At 39.7% G+C, this 24,309-nt stretch overlaps 1 protein-coding gene across 6 annotated transcripts in view; it reads right to left on the bottom strand.

The window, feature by feature from the left end:
- The window catches only part of ATG5 (autophagy related 5), a 145,010-nt gene that overhangs the window by 29,437 nt on the left and 91,264 nt on the right, over positions 1 to 24,309 (bottom strand). For all 6 annotated transcript variants that reach the window (XM_024211574.1, XM_024211571.2, XM_024211570.1 and 3 more), the window contains exon 7: positions 2,741 to 2,858. In XM_024211574.1, the coding sequence (XP_024067342.1) occupies positions 2,741 to 2,858 (118 nt within the window). The remainder of the gene's footprint in view (positions 1 to 2,740; positions 2,859 to 24,309) is intronic.

The following is a 24,309-nucleotide window of genomic DNA, read 5'->3' as shown; positions in this document are numbered from 1 at the left end:
AATTGACAGCCTTACTTTTTATGTTAACTAACTAGCATGATCTGATAAAAATATTTATATTAATGTGTGCGCACACAAGTGCACACCCACAAACCATCCCTCATGTTTTTTTAGAAGAGATGAGGAATGAGTCACAACTGGGGATAACAGAAAGCAGGAAAGGAAGTGACAGCATTGTGAAAAGGAACAAGATAAGTGTTCGCTATTGTCAGTTAGCTTGCAGTCAAAAGATTGCACTCTCCTCTGGTAAATCCTGTGCAAGCCATTCTCTGTAATAGCAAAAATATACTTCTCAAAATATCATTGTTACTTAAGGAGAGGTTAGCTGTTTAAAGATACTAGTAAGATGGTGGCAAATATAAGAGAAAAATGAAGAACAGTAGAAAAAGCCAAGACTGCAGTTTGCCAAAAAAACATCTTTATGTTCATCCCACTTAATATGTACATCCAACAACAGTTTCAATAAACTGTAATCTTTCCTGGATTAAGTTCAAAAACAGAATTGTAGCTGCCCGTGTAGCTACTTACCAATACAATGCAATTTGTGAAATAACAGGATACTACACCAATGGATTGTTACTCTGTCATGCAAGTTAGAAACTATATGGAATCTGTTATATAATTTAAAAAAAATAGACAGTGATTATAGGTTGATTCCTATCTGAAATTTATCTAGCAGAATTACAAGAACAGCACATCTTTTAAGTATGTGCATTTTTTAAATTCATTAATTTTACCGTTGCATGTAGTCTGGGCCACCACAAGTTCTGTAAGAAAATCAATGTTTCTGAAAGAAGCTTCAACTTTAAGCTTTACAGAAGTTTGACATATAAAATAAAGTTTAGGTAATATAAAGTTACAGATTAACTAATTCCAAGATATCCAAATTAAGAGAACTCTTCTTCCGATTGCTATAAATTAAAACTACAGAAAGCAAAAATCTACGAAGGTAAATTAGTAAAGGACAGTGTTCATTGTGGAAGAATTAATTCTGGTTTTCTGAATAATAAATACCAAAGAAAGATGTGGCAGGCACTTGATCACCCAAAAAACCTGCATAACTAAGATTCTCTCCTTAATCCTCCTTTTAGCATTTGTGAAAGGATACTCACGGATTAAATCAAATTTAGGAAAAAGCTTTCAATGCAATATACATACCATTATATACAAAAAACAGTTAAAACTAAATTTAGACTGCAAGGTCAAGCACTCAAAAGTTATGAAATGCCAGATTTAGGTTGCTCATGCAAACTTAATTCTGTCTTGAGTGTCCATCCTTGGACACTGAATGAGGCCATGGCCCTGTAGAAAAAAGTGTTTTTAATTACATGATCGTGTGCTGTCACTTACTTCAACGCACAAGAAAGCAGAATTAATGTTGCACATGCAACCATAAATTTGGCATTTCCTAACTCTCAAGTACTTGATTTTGCACTGAGAATAGCATTCCTTGGACAGAGTATTTTAAATTAAATTTTTCTTTTTTTAAGGAAGATGGTAAAAAGTAAACTTTTTGAGAGTGCCCAAATAACTAATAAGACTTAGGTTCCTAAATCGCCTCTGAAAATGGGGCTTAAGCTCCTAATTCATTTGGGAACTTCTAAAAATGTTAGTCCAAAACAAGTTGTATTATGTACTTTAGCCCTTAAAAACACTCCTTACTCCTATGGGAATTCTGTATCACCGCGTGGATATCCCCCGCAGATTTCTTTCCTTCCCCGCAGAAAAATTACTTCTGACGGGGAAGCAAAGGGAAGCCACAAGAGCTGTCACACGCCCCTCCTCAACAGCACAGGCAGGTTGGTTCGGGCGCCCGGAGCAGCTGGTAGAGACGTAAATCACCGCGCCAAGGGGCGGCGCTGGGCAGTCGTGCATGTGAGTGAGAGTGAGAGAGAGACTGACTCTGTCTCTCTTGCTCGCTATTGCGGCATGCTCAGCATGAAGGGGTAGGGCTTTGGGGTGTTTCTGAGGAGGTAGGCCTGTGGCAGGCTCTGTCCCCTCAGGCAGAGCAGAATGTAGCAACCTGCCTGCTTAGTGAATTGTTCCAATTGTCTTTGTGAACTCCCTCAGGAGTATAAAACAGGTATAAAAGTTTTAAGGCTCCTTTACATTGCCAGGGTGGTGTAAAGGACAGTGTGGCTTATAAATGCTTATGGTGCTTCAGTGATTAGAACTGGTGTAAATTTTTGTACTGAAAAAATTTCCTATCAAAATGTGCTCCATGAACTGTTTGCTACTGACCTTTCTGGAGACTGTCTGTAGCCAACATAAATTATGAGTTTGATTCCCCAGCTCTCACTTGCTCTTCAGTGGTCTACGAGGTACCACTGCATGGCTGCATATATTTGACGACTAATCACTAGAAATAAAGGATCAAACCTAGCTACATTACTATTAGGCAAGGGGATTTGGGGATTTCTTCCAATGCTCCCCGCTTCCATTCTCCAGCCATTGTATTGTAGTTTAAATAAATTACCTGAATAATTGAAACCAGCATAATTATATTGCATTATTTTGACAAATAAACATGCAGAATTTTAAAATATTGTGGCAGAATTTTTACTTTTTGGTGCAGAATTCCCCCAGGAGTAACTCCTCCCCACCTCTGCTGCCATAATATATCATCAGCAAGTACGAATCCTGAACCTTCAGCATCATAGCTCATACTTCTACTACACTTCAGGTACATAAATAAGTAACAGTAAGAAATACTATCTCATGCTAACTGTTTATAAAGTACCTTCAGGAGTAATTGCAGCAGGACAAACTTCTTTTAGGAGATCTCCCAGTGTATTTAGCTGCCCATTTGCAGCAACCGGACGAAATAACTTCTGTATAAAAGGTCGTTCCGTTGTTACCTGTTTTTAACACAAAAAAGTTAGTAAAACTGCAATAATTTAAGCTCTAAGGAAGTGAATCAATCATACCACTTTTGGGGGGCTGTTTGGCATTTTAATCCCTTACACATTTTTGCCTCTGTTTTCCATCAGACACAGAGTGCTACAACCTAGTATAACACAGCTTTTAACAGTTTTATATCTGTTGACACGCTTATCTTCCTTCATAGGGGAATGGATCATGGATATACTTTTGAAGATTCCTCCCCACCGTACCCCTGAATTATGTCGCTCAACAACCCTTCTCACAAGAAATGGAATGTCATGAAACAATGACGCAAAATGAAGTTTGAAAAATCAGCTTTATATCTTAATAATGGTCAGATGTTAGGTATGGCAGTCAAAAACACTTGTGTTCTATCATTTCTAAAAAAGTGGGTGACAAAAATAAAGTGCTCCTTAATTATGTAAAGAATTTAGTACACTAGCATAATTCTGTAAAAATTAAAATTGATTACTAGTATTTGGCCAATGTGTTCACTATTTTCCCCCCATGTGACTGTGCTATATGAATTAAAAGAAAAGGTTCTATCCTCCAATATAATATTTAATTAAGTTATGGGATACTTTTTCAGAAGTGGCTCAGTCACTTTGGAGACTGAGCCCCATTTTCAGAAGTGCTTTAGGCACTTAGAATCTAAGTTAATTTTGAAAATGGATCTTAGGCATTTGAAAATTTTATGCTTAGGTTTTTCAAACTGTAAAATTGACTAATACAAATCTAGCTTGTCGACAACTTTCTAACATGTTATTTAAGAAAGCACTGCAATATGCATGAGCCAGTTACCAAAATGAGAAAATACTAATATTGTATAGGTTACAACATTACATTACTTAATCATAAAATGCAAATTGGTATTGTTACTAATACAACATAAAGAAATACATTTAAGTATAACCGTAGCGTTAGTTCACCTGACCAATGTGAATATGATATTAACCACATTAACTTTAGCTGTTGTTATGGATTTTACACCTCTACCCCGATATAACGCGACCCGATATAACACGAATTCTGATATAACGCGGTAAAGCAGCACTCCGGGGGGGGAGGGGTGCGTGCTCCGGCGGATCAAAGCAAGTTCGATATAACGCGGTTTCAACTATAACACGGTAAGATTTTTTGGCTCCCGGGGACAGCATTATATCGAGGTAGAGGTGTATTTATATGTGTACAGGATTTCGCACAATGGGACCAACCTGGATGCTTTAAATATTACCACATAAACGTTAAATAAAAAAATAGATTTCAACCTAAGCAGATCTTGACTTGGTTAGTATTCATATGGAAGAGACCTTCTATTAGAGCCCAAATGCAGAAGAAAATAGTGGCCCCTCTTTTCATAAATTAATATTGTGCCTGTGCTTCTTGACATCCTTCCACTTGTGGTCATTACTTTCTGCTTAACAAATTCTTCCTACAGTTTCAACTAGATACAGTATTTTTCACTTCCTAATCCACCACAATATTTAGTGTTGGACTGCACTCTTCAGTAAATCAGTAGCTGGCAAAGTTAATCCTATATAGAAAATCAAAAATACCCTCAGGTGCATGGGCATGGCTCCTGAGGCAAGAAATTGGTCCATAGTTTGCAGGCACTTTGCACTGATATTGACAATAAAATAATTTTCAACTTCTACTTTTACAAAAGCAAATATTCAACTGTTGGCCAATATATTTTTCTAGGAAGTTTAAATTATTTATTGCTATTAAATATAATAGTATTAAATAAGATCTATATAGCACCATAAATGTGCACTGCACTTCAGAAGATAAATGAAGACTGAGCCCCATTTCAAGAAGCTCTTACAATGTGAGCAATGATTTAAAAAAACGTTAGGAGATAAGTAGGGACAGCATCGGGAAGGGGTAGGATGAAGCCATGGATAGTAAGACCACATGGGAGCCTAGCATATGCTTTCTGAGTTGCACTCACATTGCAAAATAACAGGGTTTGGATCAGAGTCACAGTGGGACTCAGGCTCTGACCCTACCCTCCCAGCAGGATCCTAGGAGCTAGGTCCTGAGTGCTTGCTGACCTAAGTCAGACTCATTTGTGTGTGGACAAAAGCAGGTGCTTATGCTCGAACCTGAGCTAAGTGTGCAGGGTAGACATACCCTCAGTGATTGCATTTTTTGTATATGCATTTTATTAGAGTATAGTTTATAAGTAACTCTGAAGATTAACTGCATTTTGAACTGATAGGTTGCAGAAGAAAGATGGTCCATTGATAATGACACTAGCCTGGGAGATCCAGGTTTAATTCCCTGCCTTCCTTGTGACCTTGTACAAGTCATTTAGTGTCTCAATCCTTCCGTTCTCCATGTGTAAGATGGGGATAATAAAGATTGGGAGGTCCTCAGATATTTGGTATGGAAATGGGGGTCATAATACATAAAATAGACTAAGAAGGGAGTTTAATTGAGGGGACTGTATAATTATATATTAAGTTAGCAATGAAAAGCTCATTTAGTTTTGCACCACAATCACATAGTCTAAAAAAGTCACTCCTGCTTCCCTGGTTCTTTTTGGCATCAACAGCACATCAAATACTGCATAAAATCCACAATTTGATTAGCCAGACATTTTATTCAGGATGCAGCTTAACATAAAAAAGCATAACCCACAGACTGTTGGTTTTTAATCTCAAAAACCATAGGAGTAACCAGACTTTCCATCTAAATTGAAGTCTTGGGTTTCCTAACTAAATATTCTGCTGTTACCCTAATTGTACTTCAACCACTGCAAATTACCTTACATTCTGAACCCACACTAGAAACATCTTTAAAATTCCCATATGTGAACAGTTTGGCAACATGAAAATGTAAAACTTTAGTCTTTCCTGCATACTTCATTATACACCTCTACCCCGATATAACGCGACCCGATAGAACACGAATTGGGATATAACGCAGTAAAGCAGTGCTCCGGGGGGGCGGGGCTGCGCACTCCGGCAGATCAAAGCAAGTTCGATATAACACGGTTTCACCTATAACGCGGTAAGATTTTTTGGCTCCCGAGGACAGCGTAATATCGGGGTAGAGGTGTACGTTCAGCAGCATGCCAAAAATCATATTCTGCAGAACTTTTGTAATGATCATAGTACTTTAAAACAATTAAAGTATTTCTGATAGAGCAATAATTAATAATTACTTTTAAACAAGTGTAAACTTAACCACAAAGCTTTAAAATGAGCAGTTGGAGCTCACATAATGATTTAAATTTCCCACACATAGGACAGTACAGGAACATTTAACTACTCTCAAAAAATGAAATATATTATACTTATTTTACATAACTGTACCAAATGTTATGTTATTATCCAGTAAAAAGTATATTTTTCCATGAAATTTTCCTAAAAAATGTCTTTGGCTTTGCATAAATGCTTTCAATTTAAAAATCCTAATAAAATGAAAAAGTGTTTAAGTTACAGGTGATAGAAATAGCTTATAACCAACAACAGTGTCTGACCAAAAGTATTACAATACTGCATTCTTACATTATATTTTTAGCAGAGGAAAGATAAGGCATAACTCACTTTGGTGGGAAAAAATGCAGACACTTTGGACCATATATTGCCTTCATCTACACCCTTCAATGTCAAGAGGAGCTGTGTACACTCTTACTGAGAAGACAATACAGTCCAAAGTTTCAAAGGTCAAGCTTCTCATCCTCACCTTCAGTTTGAGGACTCAGTTTCACCTCTCTCTCACTATTTCACTGCACCAACATGTCCCATCTTGGAGTTCTTTTTGGCTGTTTACACTATTGAATTATTGGTAAACGAACAGGTGGGCCACCAATATAAGAACCAACTTCACAGTGTGTCCACAATACCCAGTGCTATTTTGTCCAATATCCACATTTGTGCTTTATGAGAAAGTTGTAGTTATTGCCCTCTGAGTATCTCAGTTCCCAGCAGAGTTCTCTGAAGCAAGGGTTAAGAAGGCCTTTGGAGATTTCCAAGAACCAAATGAACTGTGGAAGAAGAGGTCTAACTCCCATAAATCCCTCGGTGCCAGTTCCATTTCCTAAATCTTTCCTCAAATGGAGGCCAGCCTGAATGTTCAATTCTCACTCCTTGCCCAAGAAGGAGTTTTTGAAAAGCAGTCAGGAGGGCCTCCATGGAGCCTGATACTCCAATGAACTAGAGATTGTATTATTCAACGGTGATACAAACCTCAGTGAATTATCATGACAATTTAGGTCACACAGAGTGGTCAGGCAAGGTACTTCTCCTTGCACTCAAGATGGAAAGGACATAATAAAATAATGCTAGATCAATGCAATAATAGAATGAAGGGAATGAATGTAGTGGTCACATAACTGGACTAACAAAAGTTACTTATTACAGATTAACAGGATGATCAAAAATCTGTTTGCAGAGGGTCCCACCAAGTTAAAAAAGGCAAATTTTGAGAGAACATGGGAAAGGCTGTTAAGTTTTCAGTAGCATAATTCCTGCTTAGTGGAAGAAGAACGAAGATCTGAGTTTCAAGTCATTAAAGGCAAATATACATTGCCCCAAAATGTGATTGCAAAGCTGGAAGGCTTGCTTTATTCGTTTACTTTGGTCCCACGGGTTAAGATAAGAAGTGCTAAGATTAACAAGTATCTTCATGAGATTTATAGAACTTTATTTCCTATCCAATATCAGTAAAGGACAGGCAATGTAATTATTTCCTTAACACTCATGGCCTGCATTATTTGTACATTTATTTTACATATTATTTGTCAGCAAAATATGCTAAGAATTGTTTATTATACATTAAACAAGACAGCTTGAAAGTTGACTGCAGATAGGCAAAAACAGCCAGCAAAGTGTGGAGAGGGAAGCGAAGACTGGTGAGGCAGGAGGAAACGTGAACACTTTCGCTCTTAAGTGACACTTCATCTGCATGTTTACAAGCACTACTTATGAAGTTCATAAGATTCCCCACAACACTCTTCCCCTAGTTCCCAAGCCTGCAAAATCAACTCCATTAGTGCATGTTACCACAAAACACATTAGATTGTGACATCCTTGTCCTCCTCCTATCAAACATAGTTAAGCCATCATCCTCTAGATCCTGAATCAATCCAGATTCTGACAAAATGTCCAGCAACCACCAGACTGTCTTTTTGGTCTACCCTTCTCAGTCTCCGTGTGCCTTTCTGAGATACAACGTAGCATCTCAGTCCTATCCAAAAATGGTGCTTGCTCTGTGAAAAGGCAAGTCATGAGGATCTGGTCCAGTGGAGAATATTTTCGACCCTGACCCAGACCTACTGTTATTCATCCAGGTCTTACTGTGAGGTTATAAAGGATCTTCAACACCCTTTCTGTTAACAAATAAAGCACAAGATGGGGTATTAGTTCTGCTACAGACCACCAAATCACACTAGGAAACAGGATGACTGTGCCTTTTATGCACCTATCTACAATGTGCACGGAAAAAAACTGTGTGATCCTGGGGCACTTCATTTGAGTGATATACGCTGGAGGTCTCATGCTGCCAGTACTAAAACATCCTTGGGGTTTCTAAAATGTATAGATGACAATTTCCTAACAAAAAATGTCACAGCCAACACAGGATTTTATTTATTATTAGACCTAGTCCTCACAGATAAAGAGTTGCTAATCACAGCCAGCACTGACACAGAAATTGAATACAGGATCCGCTGTGCTAGCACATCTTTTAGAAGACTACTCAAATGAGTCTTCAATGATAGGGATCTACAAACAGATACCAAGATCTTGGTTTACAAGGCAGTTGTCATCCCCACCCTTCTCTATGGGTGTGAGACCTGGGTAACCTACAGATGACAGCTCAAGTGTCTGGAGTGGTTCCAGCAGTGCTGCCTCAGGAGGATTCTCAGGATCAGCTGGGAAGACTGACGCACTAACATCAGCCTTCTCTCTGCAGCCAACATCAGCAGTATAGAAGAACAGGTCATGAAATACCCATTCCCCTGATCTGGCCACTGTATACGTATGCCTGACACTTGCCTCCCGAAGCAAGTACTCTTCTCTGTTAAGTCAGGGAAGAAGAGCTCGCGAAGGGAGCAGAAGCATTTCAAAGACATAATGAAAGTATATCTTAAAAAGGGAGGCATCAACCCAACAAACTGGGAGGACCTGGCATGGAAAAGAACACATTGGCGCCACACTATACACCAAGCCACAGCTCACTTTGAGGAGAACAGATGTGCTCAAGAGACAGAGAAGCGACAAAGGAGGAAAGAAAGGGCACAACACTCCAGCCAACAACTATGTCTCCTCCAAGATTACACCTGTCACTTCTGTGGGAAAATCTGCAGTGCAAGAATTGGGCTCCTCAGCCACTTAGAAACCCACCAATGAACCACCTTGGCAGACATCATCCTCACATTGAGGGATAGCTGAAGAAGAAGCTAATTACAGAACTAAACATTAATTGCGGCATAGGTACAAGTGATCAAGACTTGATCTCATTTATAGTGAGCAAGCAGAATAAAGTCCAGACAATATCAATATATATACACACACATACACACACACACACACACTCTTGGTGCTTTAACAGGGCCAGTTTCACAAAATCTGAAAACAATTACGAGCCAAATCAGCTGGGAGGAACGATTTAATCAGAAATAATTTAAGAACACCTTACTAGATGCCCAAAAAGCCACAATCCCACAACTGAGGAAGAAGGCCATGCTGGTTAAAAAACTGGCCTGGTTTAGAAGGGAAGTGAAGGAAACTATAGGAAACTAAAAAACAACATCATAACTGGAAGAAAGAGGGAGTTGATAGTAATGAATATTAATCAGAAGTTAGGAATTGTAGAAAATTGATAAAGGAAGCAAATGGACACAAGGAGAAATCTATGGCCAGCAGAGTTACGGGGGTGGGGGGAAGAGAGAGAAGAAGAAAAGGGGGAGGTTTTTTATGAACAAAAAGAATCCTGACAACAGTACTGGTCCATTACCAGATGGAAATGCAAGAATTATCAATAATAATACAAAAAAGGCAGACGTGTTCAATAAATATTTCTGTTCTGTATTTGGGAAACACAGGTGATATCATCTCATCAAATTGTCATAACACTCTTTACATTCCATTAAATCATCCAACAGATTTTTTTTTTTTTTTTTTTGCCCCATATCCCTAACTGGTCCCCTCAAGGATTGAACTCACAACCCTGGGTTTAGCAGGCCAATGCTCAAACCACTGAGCTATATCTCAGTAGGATGTTAAACAAAAACTACTGAAGTTGGACATTTTTAAAATAGCAGGTACAGTTAACTTGCAACCAAGAGCTTTAAAATAGCTGTCTATGGAGTTTGCTAGACTGTTAATGCTGATTTTCAATGTGTCTTGGAGCACTGGGAAAGTTCAACTGGAAGAAAGCTAATGGTGTGCCAACTTTTGAAAAGGGTCAACAGGATGACCTGGGTAATTATAGGCCTGTCAGCCTGACATTGATAATAGAGCGGCTGATATAGGACTCAATTAATAAAGAATTAAAGGAGGAAAATGAAATTAGTGCAAATCAACATGGTTTTATGAATTCTACTGCTAAATTATTCTTGACCTTAATCTGCTAAATACTGCTTTTATAAACCTACATAATTTTGAAGCTGTCATTCTGTCAAGTTGCAGTGTAACATCATGTCTCAGAGTCATGCCAGGCTTACCATACTAGATAATAGAGTTAGTCACAATTCTTTGAAACAAGAACTAAATAATGGTTTTACATCTCCAATTTGTAACTAAAACCATGCAGTGAAAGGAAGGAGTATAAGCATGCTCAGCACACCTATATAGAAGATACCAGAAAAACTGACTCACTGGCAGGATGTGACAGATTTATATGATTCGCAATGAAGCCAAATACAGAATTAAACACATGATTTTTTTCCAATACATTTTTAATTTTAATAAATTATGTATTTTCAATCACTATCAAAAAGTTATCGTATTTTCCTACAGTATTTACTGTACTATAACAAACATTTTCATTTTATCTAGCAGTTGTATCAGGACTTCAGCAGTTAAACAATGAAGTTAAACTTTAGTTTAATTGTGCAGTTAGTCATTTTATGTTGATAACTAGGTGAAGTATATGTTCCACATTATCTTAATTTTTTGTACAAGTGCCTTGACATATTACGAATAGAAGACTTTTATAAACAGAAAAATAAATAGGACACACCTAGGATATTTAAGTAGTATTGATAATAGTCATACACATTTCAAGTTAAGCACATGCTTAAGTGCTTTGCTGGATCAGGTTCTAGAGATGCCTCTGTGACCATTTGTCTGTACACCTGAATACTATCATGGCAACTGTGCACTTAAGTTACATCTTCCAAAATTCTGGCACATTCATGGTTTCCTACTCCGGAGATCATGTGTTCATGTGAAATTATAAAAAGTTATAATGGATGCTGTTAAAAAATGCTTTGTAATAAAATTTAGAAAATGTAAACTTGCTCAATGAATCATAATTTTTCTATTATAGATGAGATCTGCTACTCCCAATTATATTTTCTAGTTACTTACAATATGCAGATAAAGTTTGAAAATAATCAGACTTGTCATTATTTAGACTTTAAAGACCTTAACTTGCATATAGCCTCATTAAGGTAAAAATTAAGGATTATACATTAAAGTACACCTCTACCCCAATATAACGCTGTCCTCGGGAGCCAAAAAATCTTACCGCATTATAGGTGAAACTGCATTATATTGTACTTGCTTTGATCCGCCGGAGCGCGCAGCCCCACCCCCCCGGAGTGCTGCTTTACCGCATTATATCCGAATTCGTGTTATATCGGGTCACGTTAGATCAGGGGTAGAGGTGTATTAGCGTTCACAAGTTGTATGCAAATTTGAAGCTCTTTAGTTCTTTAAAATTAATATATACTATTTTAAAAAGCTGAAACAAATACACATGCAGTAGGCCCTTGGCGGAAGCTTCTAGTTGCCAGGGTCTGTTATTTGGCAAATGTTATCATTATGTTTACAGGTGTAACAAAGTAAAGTGATACTTAAGCTAAAGACCACTAGTGTCAACTGAGACTGTGGTTAAATTAAGGCAGTCATTAGAATTACGTACACATCTGGAATGAATTTAGGATTCTTTTCATATATTTTTTTGATGTAGTAAGGCTTATTACAGTTGTGTCTAGACAATACTACTGAATAGTTTTTGGTCACATATGGTTAAGGACAATTTTCCTAATGCTATATGGGCAACAACTCATCCCATCCTCATATTGGACAGGATATGTTATATGGAACAACTGAAATTCTTCCCTGATCTACACGATTAACAACAACAACCTAACATTACTGTATTACAACCCTATACAGAAACAAGACAACTATTTAGACTGGCTCTGCCACACAGACGGCTTATGATGATTCTTTCTTGTTAACCTCCCATAAAAAAGAAGCTACCAAAAATATCAGACTTTTTCTGATTGTTTATTCAAACTGGCAGGATGCCTCCCAGTCTTATTTTAGAAAAATCTTTTCAGAAGAGCAATAAAGCCAACTGTTATTACATCCATGAAAAACATTTGAAAGCTAAACTAATTGCATGCGTTCTAGTGGTTGGAATATGACATATGCCTACTCAGAAAATACACTTTAATAAACTGAGGTGGCTCAAAGTTTAATATGTTGATCTAATTACATTATCTTAAGAAAGAACCATTACCCCCTTACCATAACTGTGGTTCTTCGAGATGTGTTGTCCGCATGGATTCCACGCTATGTGAGCATACACCCCATGAACATAAGATCAAATTCTTTTGGGCAGCAGTGTCCCTATATGCCCCCCAACCCTGAACACTCCTGAAGGCACAAAGAACAGGATGGCCTCAATCATCTCTCAGCTCCTTGCAATACAGAATTTTGTAATAGCAGTGAAGGAGGTCAGGTTGTGGAATGCATGTGGACAACACATCTCTAAGCATCACAGTTGCTGTAAGGTAAGTTACCTTTCTTTGTTCTTTGGGAGATTGTCCACATGGATTCAACTCTTGGTGACTAACAAGCAGTTATTGTTTTGTTTGAAGGTTGTACTAGGAGTCCTACTTAAACAATGACTGCATGACAGCCCTACCAAAGCAGGCATGCAGTCTCTACCAAAGAATAGCATCTACCAAGCCTCTACCAAAGAATAGCATCAAAGTGATGTGCTATGAAGTTGACCTTTGCAGCAGCATTTTGAATAGGACAAGACTTCATTTATCGAAGTCAGAGAAAAGATTGTCGCAGTAATCAAAACATGAGCAGGTGAGTTCCTGGACGGAAGTTTTAACTCTATGAATGGATAGGAAAGACTGTACCATAGAGATGTCATGCAGAAAGAATTTATAAGATTTAGATATAGTCTGGATTAGAGGAGTCATCTCTGATGCCCAGTGGACTGTCCACCATCTACCTCTTGCATCTCCATGGTGTTCAGCCAGCCAACATCCATGCTGTCAGCTGCAGTAACTTTGGATCTGGATACAATATTTAGCCCTGATCTTGTGACACCAGGTCAGGCAACCTGGAATCCTGATTCATGGTTGCATGGACATCTACAGCAAGCCGAACCGGCAGAATTGCCTCAGCCAACAGGAAGCTACGAGGATGAATCTCGCCTGATCTCATCTGGCTTTAGCTATTGTCTGGGATTTAGTGAGAATGATAGAAAGGCATAAAGAAGGAAGGCACTGTAGAAGGAAGTCGCCCAGTAAAGACGCTGGACTCATGTGCCTCCTCCTCCGGCACAAAAGTTTGGCACTTGGTGTTGTCCTGGGTGATGAACAGGTCTATGACTATGTTTCCACACTGGTGGAATATCAAGTTGGTGATGGATTTCAACAATCACCACTCATGGCTGGCGATAGATTGCCTGCTTAGGAAGTCCATCAGGTTGACTTCATCATCTGGAAGGTGCAGGGCTGTTGGGATGTAAGGAACGCACTTCCATAGCCTGATCACTTTCTTGAGGGGAGGAGGAGAAGGGATGAAGAGTGCCCTCTCCCTTGTTTATGTAGTACATTGCACATGTATTATCTCTTACTATCTGCATTCCTGAGTGTCATAGGACCAGGAAGAATACCATGCATGCCAGTCTGATGGCTCTGAGCTCTAAGAAGTTTGTGTAGTTTCATTTCTTCCAGGGCCCAAGTCCCTTGTATTTGCAGGTGGGCTTCCCAACCTTGCTAGATGTGTCCATTACTAATGCTCTGGGATGGTGATGTAGACGCAATTGACACTACTTTCTACACACTGTTAAGCAGCAGCTAACATCAGAATAATGCCAGTAGTACTTGGGATGCAACTATAACTGACTTACTCATCTCATGCTTTGCAGGGAAATAGACTGATCTGAGTCAGAGATGCAAGGGTTTCAGGAGAAGTCTGATGTATGTACATGAGAATAAAAGCCAAACGTAAAGCTACTATTGTTGATGGATGTTAAAATCAGTTTTCCGTAATGTCCAGAGTGAGGAATCTGTCCTGAGGTAAGTGAGCCCTTGCCATGTTAGATCTATCCTGGCTCCTATGAACTTTAGCTTCTGTTATGAGATAGGGCAATTTCTGCAATGGGATGAGAGAGAATCTCTCATAGTTCACCAGGAGGCCCAGCCTGGCCCTGAGTGTAATAGGAGGGAGAGAGCAGTGATTACACCTTTCAGAGCTTCCTAATGTGACCTGCCTCTGATCAGCCAGTCAAGATACAGACAGACACCGCTGCCCTTATTCTTAGGGTACTCTGCCATCATGGCTAAGCATTTTATAAAGACTATCAGTGTCACAGAGAGTCTGAATGGCAGCACCTTCAGATACTTTCTGAGAGCTGAATGGATGGTGATGTGAAAGTACATGTCTTGTTAGTCGGGGTGCACAAACCAGCTCTGAGCATGTAGGGATGGAACAATGGAGGCAATATTACCATCCCGAATCTGAGGCGGCCGCAGATGTATTTGTTTAGTTTCCTCAGTCTCCTCCTAGGATAGGATGAAGACTCCCTTTCTTTTTCTTATGCAAGTATTGGGAGTAGAAACATCTTCCCCTGTAATCCTATGGATCCTCTTTTATAGCTCCTACACAAAGTAACAAGACCACTTTTGTTTGAAAATGTTCTCATCAGAAGGATCCTTGAAGAGGGACAGAGAAGTGGAGAGGGTAGGGGATAGGGAAGTGAATTGCCATAGGCAACAATGTTCAATACCCATTTGTTGGCTGTAACGTCCATCCACGTCGGGTTGAAAGGGACAAGGTAGTTTCCAGAGGTCAGTTCCAGGGTGGTCTTGGCATGGCTCTAAACTGTCTCATCAAATCTGCTGCCTTTGGGAGGAAGGTTGGTGTGAGATGGAGGAGGAAGATGATGGGCACCTCCACATATATGGAGTCACTTACTGGGTGGATACTCAGGATGGAGACAGAAAAAGATAGTGTTTCTCAGTCTCTGAGGTGGCTGGTTCTGGAAGGGCTTGCAGTACACTCTTCTTCTCCTTCCCATTTCCCAGCTAGCTGGGGTTGGGTCACCGGCTCAGTCTTTTCCAGGCTTCCTGGGCCAATGCTCACTCCATATCCTCTCTGTCCTCCCACACAAAATCTATCCTCTGTTTTCTTGTCCGTCTTCTTGTTCTCTGCCCATGAACTCTAATCTCAAATGCCTCTCTAACAGGATTTCCTTCATCCATCCTTCATACATGCACATACCATCACAACCTCCTCTCTTGCAGCTTCTCGCTGATACCACGGATGTTGGTCTCACTCTTGGTTACATCATTCTGCATGTGATCCAACAATGTCACTCCTCTCGCTGCCCTCAAACAACTAATTGCAATGGCTTCAAGTCTTCTCAAGTGCCTCTCTTTGGTTGCCCAGGTCTCTGATCTGTACAGAACAGCTGGTCTATCATGGTTTGATACAGTTGTCCCTTAAGTAGTCTGGGCATCTGTTTATCATAAGTCATTCCACTGTCTTGCACCAGACTTCGCATGTGCTCAGCAGCCTCTCTTACAATTCTCTGTTGGTTTCTCCATTGGCCACTAACCAGCCCCAAGTATTTAAATGCAGAAAGATGATTTAGGTGCTGGCTCTCAATGTTAATCATTTGTCTTGGGTCCACATGAGTCACCCACATGACTTCAGTCTCCTCTTTACTGATTTTGAGGCCGCCGCTTGTTAATATCCTGTTCAAGAATCAACTGTCGGGACCAAATAGTACTCACTACTGGCCATTAGCACAGTATTGTCTGCATAGATCAACTTCAAACCATTTGGATTTGCTTACTTATGAAGTCCATCACAATTATGAACAGTAATGGGCTAAGAGCTGATTCCTAGTGGTGCCCAACCTTCCTTTCAAAACCCTCCATTACAACCAAAAACCATCCGCACCTTTGTCATACAAACCCATCACCAAGGTCCTCCTGTACCCCACAGAATTGTAGCAGAGGCACCAGCAGAGGTACTTTCTCAAATGCCTTCTCCAAACTGAGGAAAGCCCATCCATGCTTGATGTTTCCCTCCAGCTTCTTTTCCAACAACCATCTAATGGTGAATGTATTATCTATCATCCCATTTCCTTTTCCAAAACTAAACGGCTTCTTTCCTAAAATGGGCTCCAATATTCGACAAATATGACTATCTATGATTCTCTCTAACAGTTTCTTGCTGTAGAACAGCAACTTAATTCCATGATACTTGGAGCAGTCTTGTATGTAACCTTTATACACTGGTACCAGTATGGACTTTCTCCATTCTTTTGGAATTTTCTTCTCTTTCCAAACTGCATGCAGAATGCACAAGCCAACATAAACCAAGGTCTCTCAAGATTCTGATAATTTCCGCTGTGACTTTACCCAAACCTGCTGCTTTTCCAGGTGCCATCTTCAGCAGTACAGCCTTAATGTCTGCATCCAAGGTCACTGACATCTGTGATTATCGGGCACCTGATTGTACTGGAACTAGCCAGACTGTGGGTGGCCCATCTACTGCCAGTCCTTCACTGGGACTTGATACCACCAGCCTTCAGAGTAATTTGGGTATCATCCTTTCCTCTTGGGCAATGGCTTCCTGCTCGAAGCAAGGGAGGAGTGGCCTGGTGACAGGGAGAAGTATCTCTCTGGAAATGGTGCTGCTGATGGGTATGAGTCCAGCACTAATGTTAATGGAGTCAGTGCCAGTATCTGTGTTGATGCCAGGTCTCATGCTGGCAGGAGCTGTAAGGAGGTCCAAAGGCATATCTTAGTACCAGAGTGGATGTTGGGGTTGATGTTGGTTCTGATGAACTTGTCTCCTTGTCTGATCTAGTCACTGATGTCTTGGTGCTATCCCTCATCAATACTGAGGATTTTGAGGGGATTCTTTATGTCTTGAATCCTCTTTGCAGGATGATTATGTTGATTGCTCCAAGCTGTATTTGTGCTTGGTGTGGAACTATATTTCTGTTTTGGAGGATAGAGCTGGTCTCTGTCCTAGAGTTGATGTTGATATAGTTGGTGTTGAGGATGTTGGCACCAGCAGTGATGGGTTTTGGTGCTTTTTTTGCCTTCTTTTCCCAGCTGAAACCAGGATGTGGTGCCTGTTAGCTGGGGAACTTGTCAAAGACAATTTCCTTGGTTCTAGTAGGGAGAACATCTCCGCTCCTGGATCCAAAGCTACTTTCCTGGATTGCTCCAAGAGGTGCAGTTTGAGTCTTGGGATTTCCAGGTGTGGGATAAAAAGAATGGCAGATAGAACACATGTCAAGGACATGACTCTCCCCAAGGCAAAACAGGCATCTATAACAAGTATTAAGATATCGCGGGAAGGACAGAGTTTAAACCCAGTGGGTTTTGAGTCCACCACAGCTAACAACTGGTGTGAAGTGCCTCACCCAGCTGTATCTGGGAGGGTGGTCTCTCGCCACTCTCCTAACTGCTTTCTATTTCTTGCATGTATGCTCGCGAGCACAGGTGAAATGCTCAATAAAAAAGTCTGAAACAAAGGGACTAATAAAAGAAGCAAAGAAATAATAGAGTTATGAAAATCATAAGCAAATAGGGCACAGTCCAGGTTATGTCTCACTGCCCTGGGTCAGAAGAGGTAACTGAGGGAGGGGCATGGCCACACTACCCTTTATGCCCTCACACAGGAGCAGAAGGCAGCAGAGGGTGCATGAACAGGCCTACTGGACACTGCTATCCAAAAAATGGAGCTTGTATGAGCGAGGTGAGGTGCGTGTGTATCTACACTGGGATCCACACTAACACATACTTGAACAAACATTTCACCGCTTTTCTACAATAAGTATTTTTGTTAGAGAAATAGTCCTGCAGTGATTCTTTGAGACACACTAAAGACTCCAAGCAGGCTGTCTTAAACAATTAAAGATAGAAATACTTTTCCAATATCTTTATTATTAATCTAATTTCACATTCCTTGAAACGTGAAAATTTCTATTTTAAATTTAACTGTCAAAATATTAACATGAAAATATAATACTAATGCACAGAAAGCACAGCCCAGAAAAAGAATTCAACATATGTACTTGAATATATAAGGAACATTTTTAAGTGTCAGCATATTGCAAATATAACAAGAAACAAATAGCTAGATATTTAGCCAAATGAATTAAAATTTTGAAAAATGTATACTCAGCAATATATCCAACCCACATCAGCTGAACATGTGGCAAGGAATTAGCCGGCTAAGAACTTCAACTAATTCCTGCAGTTTGGTATTAGAACACTTTCAGACATTTCTTACATTTGTTAATTCAGACCACATTCCTAGACTATGGTGTCATATCCCTTTTTTTTTTTTGGTTTGGTTTGTTCCATGTACGCAAATTTATTTTCAGACTACCTGAAAATATTTATTGGTCTTTTCCAACAGACTCAGAACAGTGTATACCTTTGCCTAACTTGACTTTTCAGTTTGCTTCTCAAATTTAACATGAATCTTTTTTATTTCAATCTAAAAAAAGGAAATTAAAACTCTGAAAATTAAGCAAAATATTCTGATCTATTGGGTAAATGTATAACTAGGTAGCCTTAAATATGTTAAATTAAACTAAAATTCACAGATTTACTATGCAGAAGGAATTACCAAAGATGATTATTTTAAAATTTTCATTATGAACTAGACTGCCTTTTGCCATAGCCCCAAACAAGGGGTAGTGCATAAACTGCACCATCCCAGAAATAATCCCAGAATCAATCATGCTACAGACCCCCCCATCTAACACAATTCCATTCCTACTTCCCCCTTCTCCAGCATAGTCTCTTGCTATGAACTCTAGGTATGGGTGAGGTAACTACAAAGGAGTATGGTCACAACAAGAAATCAGAGTTGGTTTGAAAGTTCCATCTGGAAAAGAAAATCTGACAACTTCTCATTACAAAATGAGAATAAAAAATGGAGCTGAATATAAATGAAACAGACAGGTCAATGTGTGTTGTCCAAGCTGAGTGAAATGCATATAGGAAAATAATCAGCTATAGAATTCTTTTTAAGTGACCTAACATGACAATATTCCTACAATGTTCTCACTTAAATTAAGTATTAAGGCAGTTATACCATTATTTAACTCATTACTATATTGTAATGCATCCCTTTGAAGGAATGGTCAAAGTTAGTGTGGGAAACTTGGAATTTTCTGATTTTTAAAACTGAACAGTTAAATGCTAAGAGTTGTGTGTAGTGAATAGAGAAATTGGTTAAAATCTGAGGTTCTAAATTCAGCTCTGCTGCATGCTCATTTACATATATTCAGTTTGTTGCCAGAGATATTGGCACCAGAGAGTTCAAAGTTGCTATCTTTAATTTGATTTACTACTTAGGTTTAAGTTTTATATAGAAATCCACAACAAAGGATACCAATCTTCGTTCAAAAGTAGCCTGCAAATCTGTATTTAGGAAGGACTAAGCACATAAGAAGCTAAGACATTTTCAAGTTATGAATAGCCAAAGACATTACATTTCACAAAAAGTCAGATTTTTAATTCAGCTACATTATAACTCAAAACACAATTTGTTCAGTTTTCTTCTCACTTTAAAAAGAGTGTAACAATTTTCACAACAAAAGTTTAATAAAGTTAGGCACCTAGATGCCACAGGGACAGGCCCTGTAAGACCCTAAATAGATTAGAGAACAGATCAGATGGGATGAAAATAGAGTTTAGAATGAAATAGTTCTTACTGGTTTAACTATGGATTATGGCTCCATAATGGAACACTTTCAATTATATTGTATATAGTCCACAGGTATACAATTCAGACTAGTTAAGGTATCAAATAGTATACCACTAATAAGGTGATTTTCACATGAGAAACTATTTATCGGCCAAAACAGGATATTTCTTACTAAGACCCAAAATAGCCAGTGGTGTCTAAAACTTAGGCCAGGTCTACACTACCGTGGTAGTTCGACGGCTGGCAATCGAACTTCCGGGTTCGATTTATCGCGTCTGGTCTGGACGCGATAAGTCGAACCAGGAAGTGCTTGCCGTCGACTGCGGTACTCCACCTCAGCGAGAGGAGTACCGCGGAGTCGACGGGGGAGCCTGCCTGCCGCGTGTGGACCGCGTCTGAACCGCGGTAAATTCGAACTAAGGTATGTCGACTTCAGCTACGTTATTCACGTAGCTGAAGTTGCGTACCTTAGATCGAATTGGGGTGTTAGTGTAGACCAGGCCTTACTTTCCAATCCAGAGTTTCACTCCTGCACTGAGAACCTTGTGGGCACAGTGTTAAACTTGCACAGAGCCCCACTGAAATCAAAGGGGCTTCACATGGGTGTACTGCTGTGCCCAGGCATCTCTGAATGCATAACTGAGGCCCATATCGCTTAAAATAGAGATGGGCAGACTGCATAATCTGAACAAAAGCCATTTTCACCAAATCATTTTAACTTTTAATATGGCTGTGCTAGTTCAAGACACGTAGTTAGTTTGTGCTGATGTTTCATGGACCTTTCCTGCTCCTTCTGCAGCTTCTCTCACTTTCTTAACTCCTCCAAACCACGTGAGTTCTTCAGCAGCTTCCTTTGCTTAAGAAAACCTAATGTCCATTTTAAATAGGTATTTCATAAACCATACACATACTGTAGGCATTTTGCTTGATACTGAATCTCAACTAAGCTGCTGTGTACTGCAGTATATTAAAATAGTAAAATTAAAAGGACACTAACATTTACCGTAATTTGTTCTTATACCAGAGCTATGAAAAGTAAATACAATTGGTACCAAACTGAACTTTAATCTATTTATATAAACAGTACTGACTCAGCTAGCAATTTATGAATCCCCCCGACACACAAACAATTCTCTTCACCTAATTTTCAAAATGGAACAGTAGATTTTAGAAAAAAGGTAACCCTCTAAAACATGCTATTTTTCCATATCTCTAAAACACACACAATAAGAGGTTAAGTTCTGATGCAGAATACTCATGTTTCTAAAACAGGGGTGAGCAAACTACGGCCCTCCAGACATTTTAATCTGGCCTTTGAGCTCCCACCAGGGAGTGGGGTCTGGGGCTTGCCCCGCTCCGGCGCTCCAGCCAGGGAGCAGGGTCAGGGGCTTGTCCCACTCCGCATGGCTCCTGGAAGCAGCGGTATGTCCCCCCTCCAGCTCCTACACGTAGGGGCAGCCAGGGGACTCTGCACACTGCCCTTGCCCCAAGTGCTGCCCCCACAGCTCCCATTGGCCAGGAACTGCGGCCAATGGGAGCTTCGGGGCGGTGCCTGCGGACAGGGCAGTGTGCAGAGCCGCCTGGCTGTGCCTCTGTGTAGGAGCTGGAGGGGTGACATGCTGCTGCTTCAGGGAGCTGCTTGAGGTAAGTGCCGCCCAGAGCCTGCACCTGTGACTCCCTCCTGTGCCCCAACCCCCTACCCCAGCCCCGATCCCCCTCCCGCCCTCCGATCCCCTCAGTCCCAGTCCAGAGCACCCTCCCGTACCCCCAACCCCACCCCAGAGCCCGCATCCCCAGCCGGAGCCCTCACCCCAACCCCGTGCCCCAACCCCGTGCCCCAGTCCGAAGCCCCCTCCTGCACCCTGAACTCTTCATTTCTGGCCCCACCTCAGAGCCCGCATCCCCAGCCAGAGCCCTCACCCCCTCCCGCATCCCAACCCCCAATTTTGTGAGCATTCATGGCCTGCCATACAATTTCCATACCCAGATGTGGCCCTCGGGCCAAAAAGTTTGCCCACCCCTGTTCTAAAACGTTACTTATTCATATTCATTGCTATTGCCTATGGCTATTCAGAGTAAGTCACTGAGTGTAGTTCTGAGAAAGCTTATGACAAATGAGCACAACTGTAATAATAAAAAAAAGCCTTCTCATTTTTACTTCGGACCAGAGAGTACTCCAATTTTCCTTTAGACCACATAAATTCCTAGCTGACTTTCTGTAAACATTCAGTTCCTTAGACAAACTAACCATATTTTCTGTCACATCAAAATGCTACTTTTCTGAAATATTCTTTCTAAAAAGTGTGACTATATTCAGGGACTAAGTTTACTTTACATTAAAAAGCCCTTTTGTGAAATTGCATTGTAAGAAAAAAGTTACACAATGATTTATGGATAGTCATACCATAGATACCAGGGCTTATCAAACGGGGGGTCAGGACCCCTCAGGGGGTCACAAGGTTATTACATGGGGGGTCACGAGCTGTCAGCATCCACCCCAAGCCCCGCTTTGCCTCCAGCATTTATAATGGTGTTAAAAATATTAAAAAGTGTTTTTAATTTATAAGGGGGGGAGGTCACACTCAGATATTTGCTATGTGAAAGGGGTCACCAGTAAAAAAGTTTAAGAGCCACTGGTCTATACAATAGCAATTTGTGCAGTACCACAGTAAATACAGAAACTTGTGTTGTGTTGCCCTCTTCAGGTCACTGACCATCACATTTAATATTTCTCTTCAAAGATCAGTGATAAACTAAGTGTAATTCCCCACGACCCCTTTTGTTATGAAGTCATGAATTAAGGCATTTAAATAATACAGTAAAAATATTTACTCTTTACTAGGACAGCTAGAAAGACAACATAGTAAATTTAGCAGACGTGTAAAGTTTCAAGAAATATCTACTTTATTACTTTTTAACTAAAATATGTCCTACTAATGCCGTGTACATTTGAGGTATTTGTGGTCTCCAATGCTGTGGGTCTAGGAACTCCTTGATTAATATTTAAATTTGGGTGGGCTCGAAGGTATATTTGTAAATTAAAATTGTGTGTCTCCTTTACATCAATATTAATGCAATGAATATATATATTGAACTCAGGTGAAGCTATGGTAAATATTTCATCAGTTCTTCCATAACATACAATTTCTTGTTCTAAAGAAAAAATATTTTTCTCTCTACACAATTTACAAGTCACCAGGTACAGTAAATCAGCTGTCAGCTAGGTAATACCAAGAGGAAGATTTAAACTGTCAAAGTATTCAGGATTCTTTCCTCTTCATCTTGTAGATATACTGCGTATCAAAGGATGAACAAAGGGTATCTGCTCAGATGCAGGCTTTGTCCGTGGTTGGGGAAACTATCTGTTGTCCATCTTGCTCCCCAGGATTGTACTACAAGGAAGTGGCGTTATAAAGTAAGGGTGGGGAGGAAATCCTAGAATCTCTGCATAATTCTGGGTGGCTACAGCATTTGTACAGGTAAAGCAGTATGTTTAGATACATAACAGTATTGGAGACATCAATACTCCTTCACCTCCAAATTTATTAAGGAAAAGTCAAAGGGAGAAAAAGCCTCTACTTCAGCAATATCTATTAGAAGATAATGAAATTTAGTTTTGGTGTGACTGGCAACTGAAAGTGTAGCAACTTACATTTATACAGTTCTATAAGAAATGGTTTGGATAATTAGAAGTAGTATAATCAAACCCCCGAAGTCTTTTTGGTTCACCAACTTAAGATTGCCCATTGTGCTGATCAGTTAATTATGATTTTGCTGCTTTTACTTTATAACTTTATTCTATTTTCAGCGTGCTGTGGAAAATAATAGGATTATAACTCAGTTCTAGTTACTACTTTTAGAAGAGCTGCTGAAGAAAGACGTAAAATGACCTGTGGTTAGTTTAGTTCTGAGTTACCAAGTATTTATTTTTGCCTTTTCTTGCTCCCACACACCATTAAATTTGGATCCCACATGAGGTCTGATTCATATTATTCTTTAAAAAATGTATTTTAATAAATATGCTTTGCAAAAGAAACAGCTTTTAAATTTTGAAAATACCAATCCTTTACTGAAAAGTGTATTTGAATATTATTTTATTTTCTGTTTCTTTAACAACTTTCCCCAGTGATACAGTTTGAGCACTGTTAGAACTGATTTTCATCTACTGTATCTTTATTATGAATCTTTATTATGATCCAGCTCATTCCCTTAGATGAAAAATTCACTTACAGGAATCTATGAGGTTCCC

Source organism: Terrapene carolina, unplaced genomic scaffold (genome assembly GCF_002925995.2).
Source record: "Terrapene carolina triunguis isolate 2854851 unplaced genomic scaffold, T_m_triunguis-2.0 Scaffold42, whole genome shotgun sequence".
Classification (NCBI taxonomy): domain Eukaryota; kingdom Metazoa; phylum Chordata; order Testudines; family Emydidae; genus Terrapene; species Terrapene triunguis.
The sequence above is the reverse complement of the archived record's forward strand: the minus strand, read 5'-3'. Positions and strand labels throughout refer to the sequence as shown.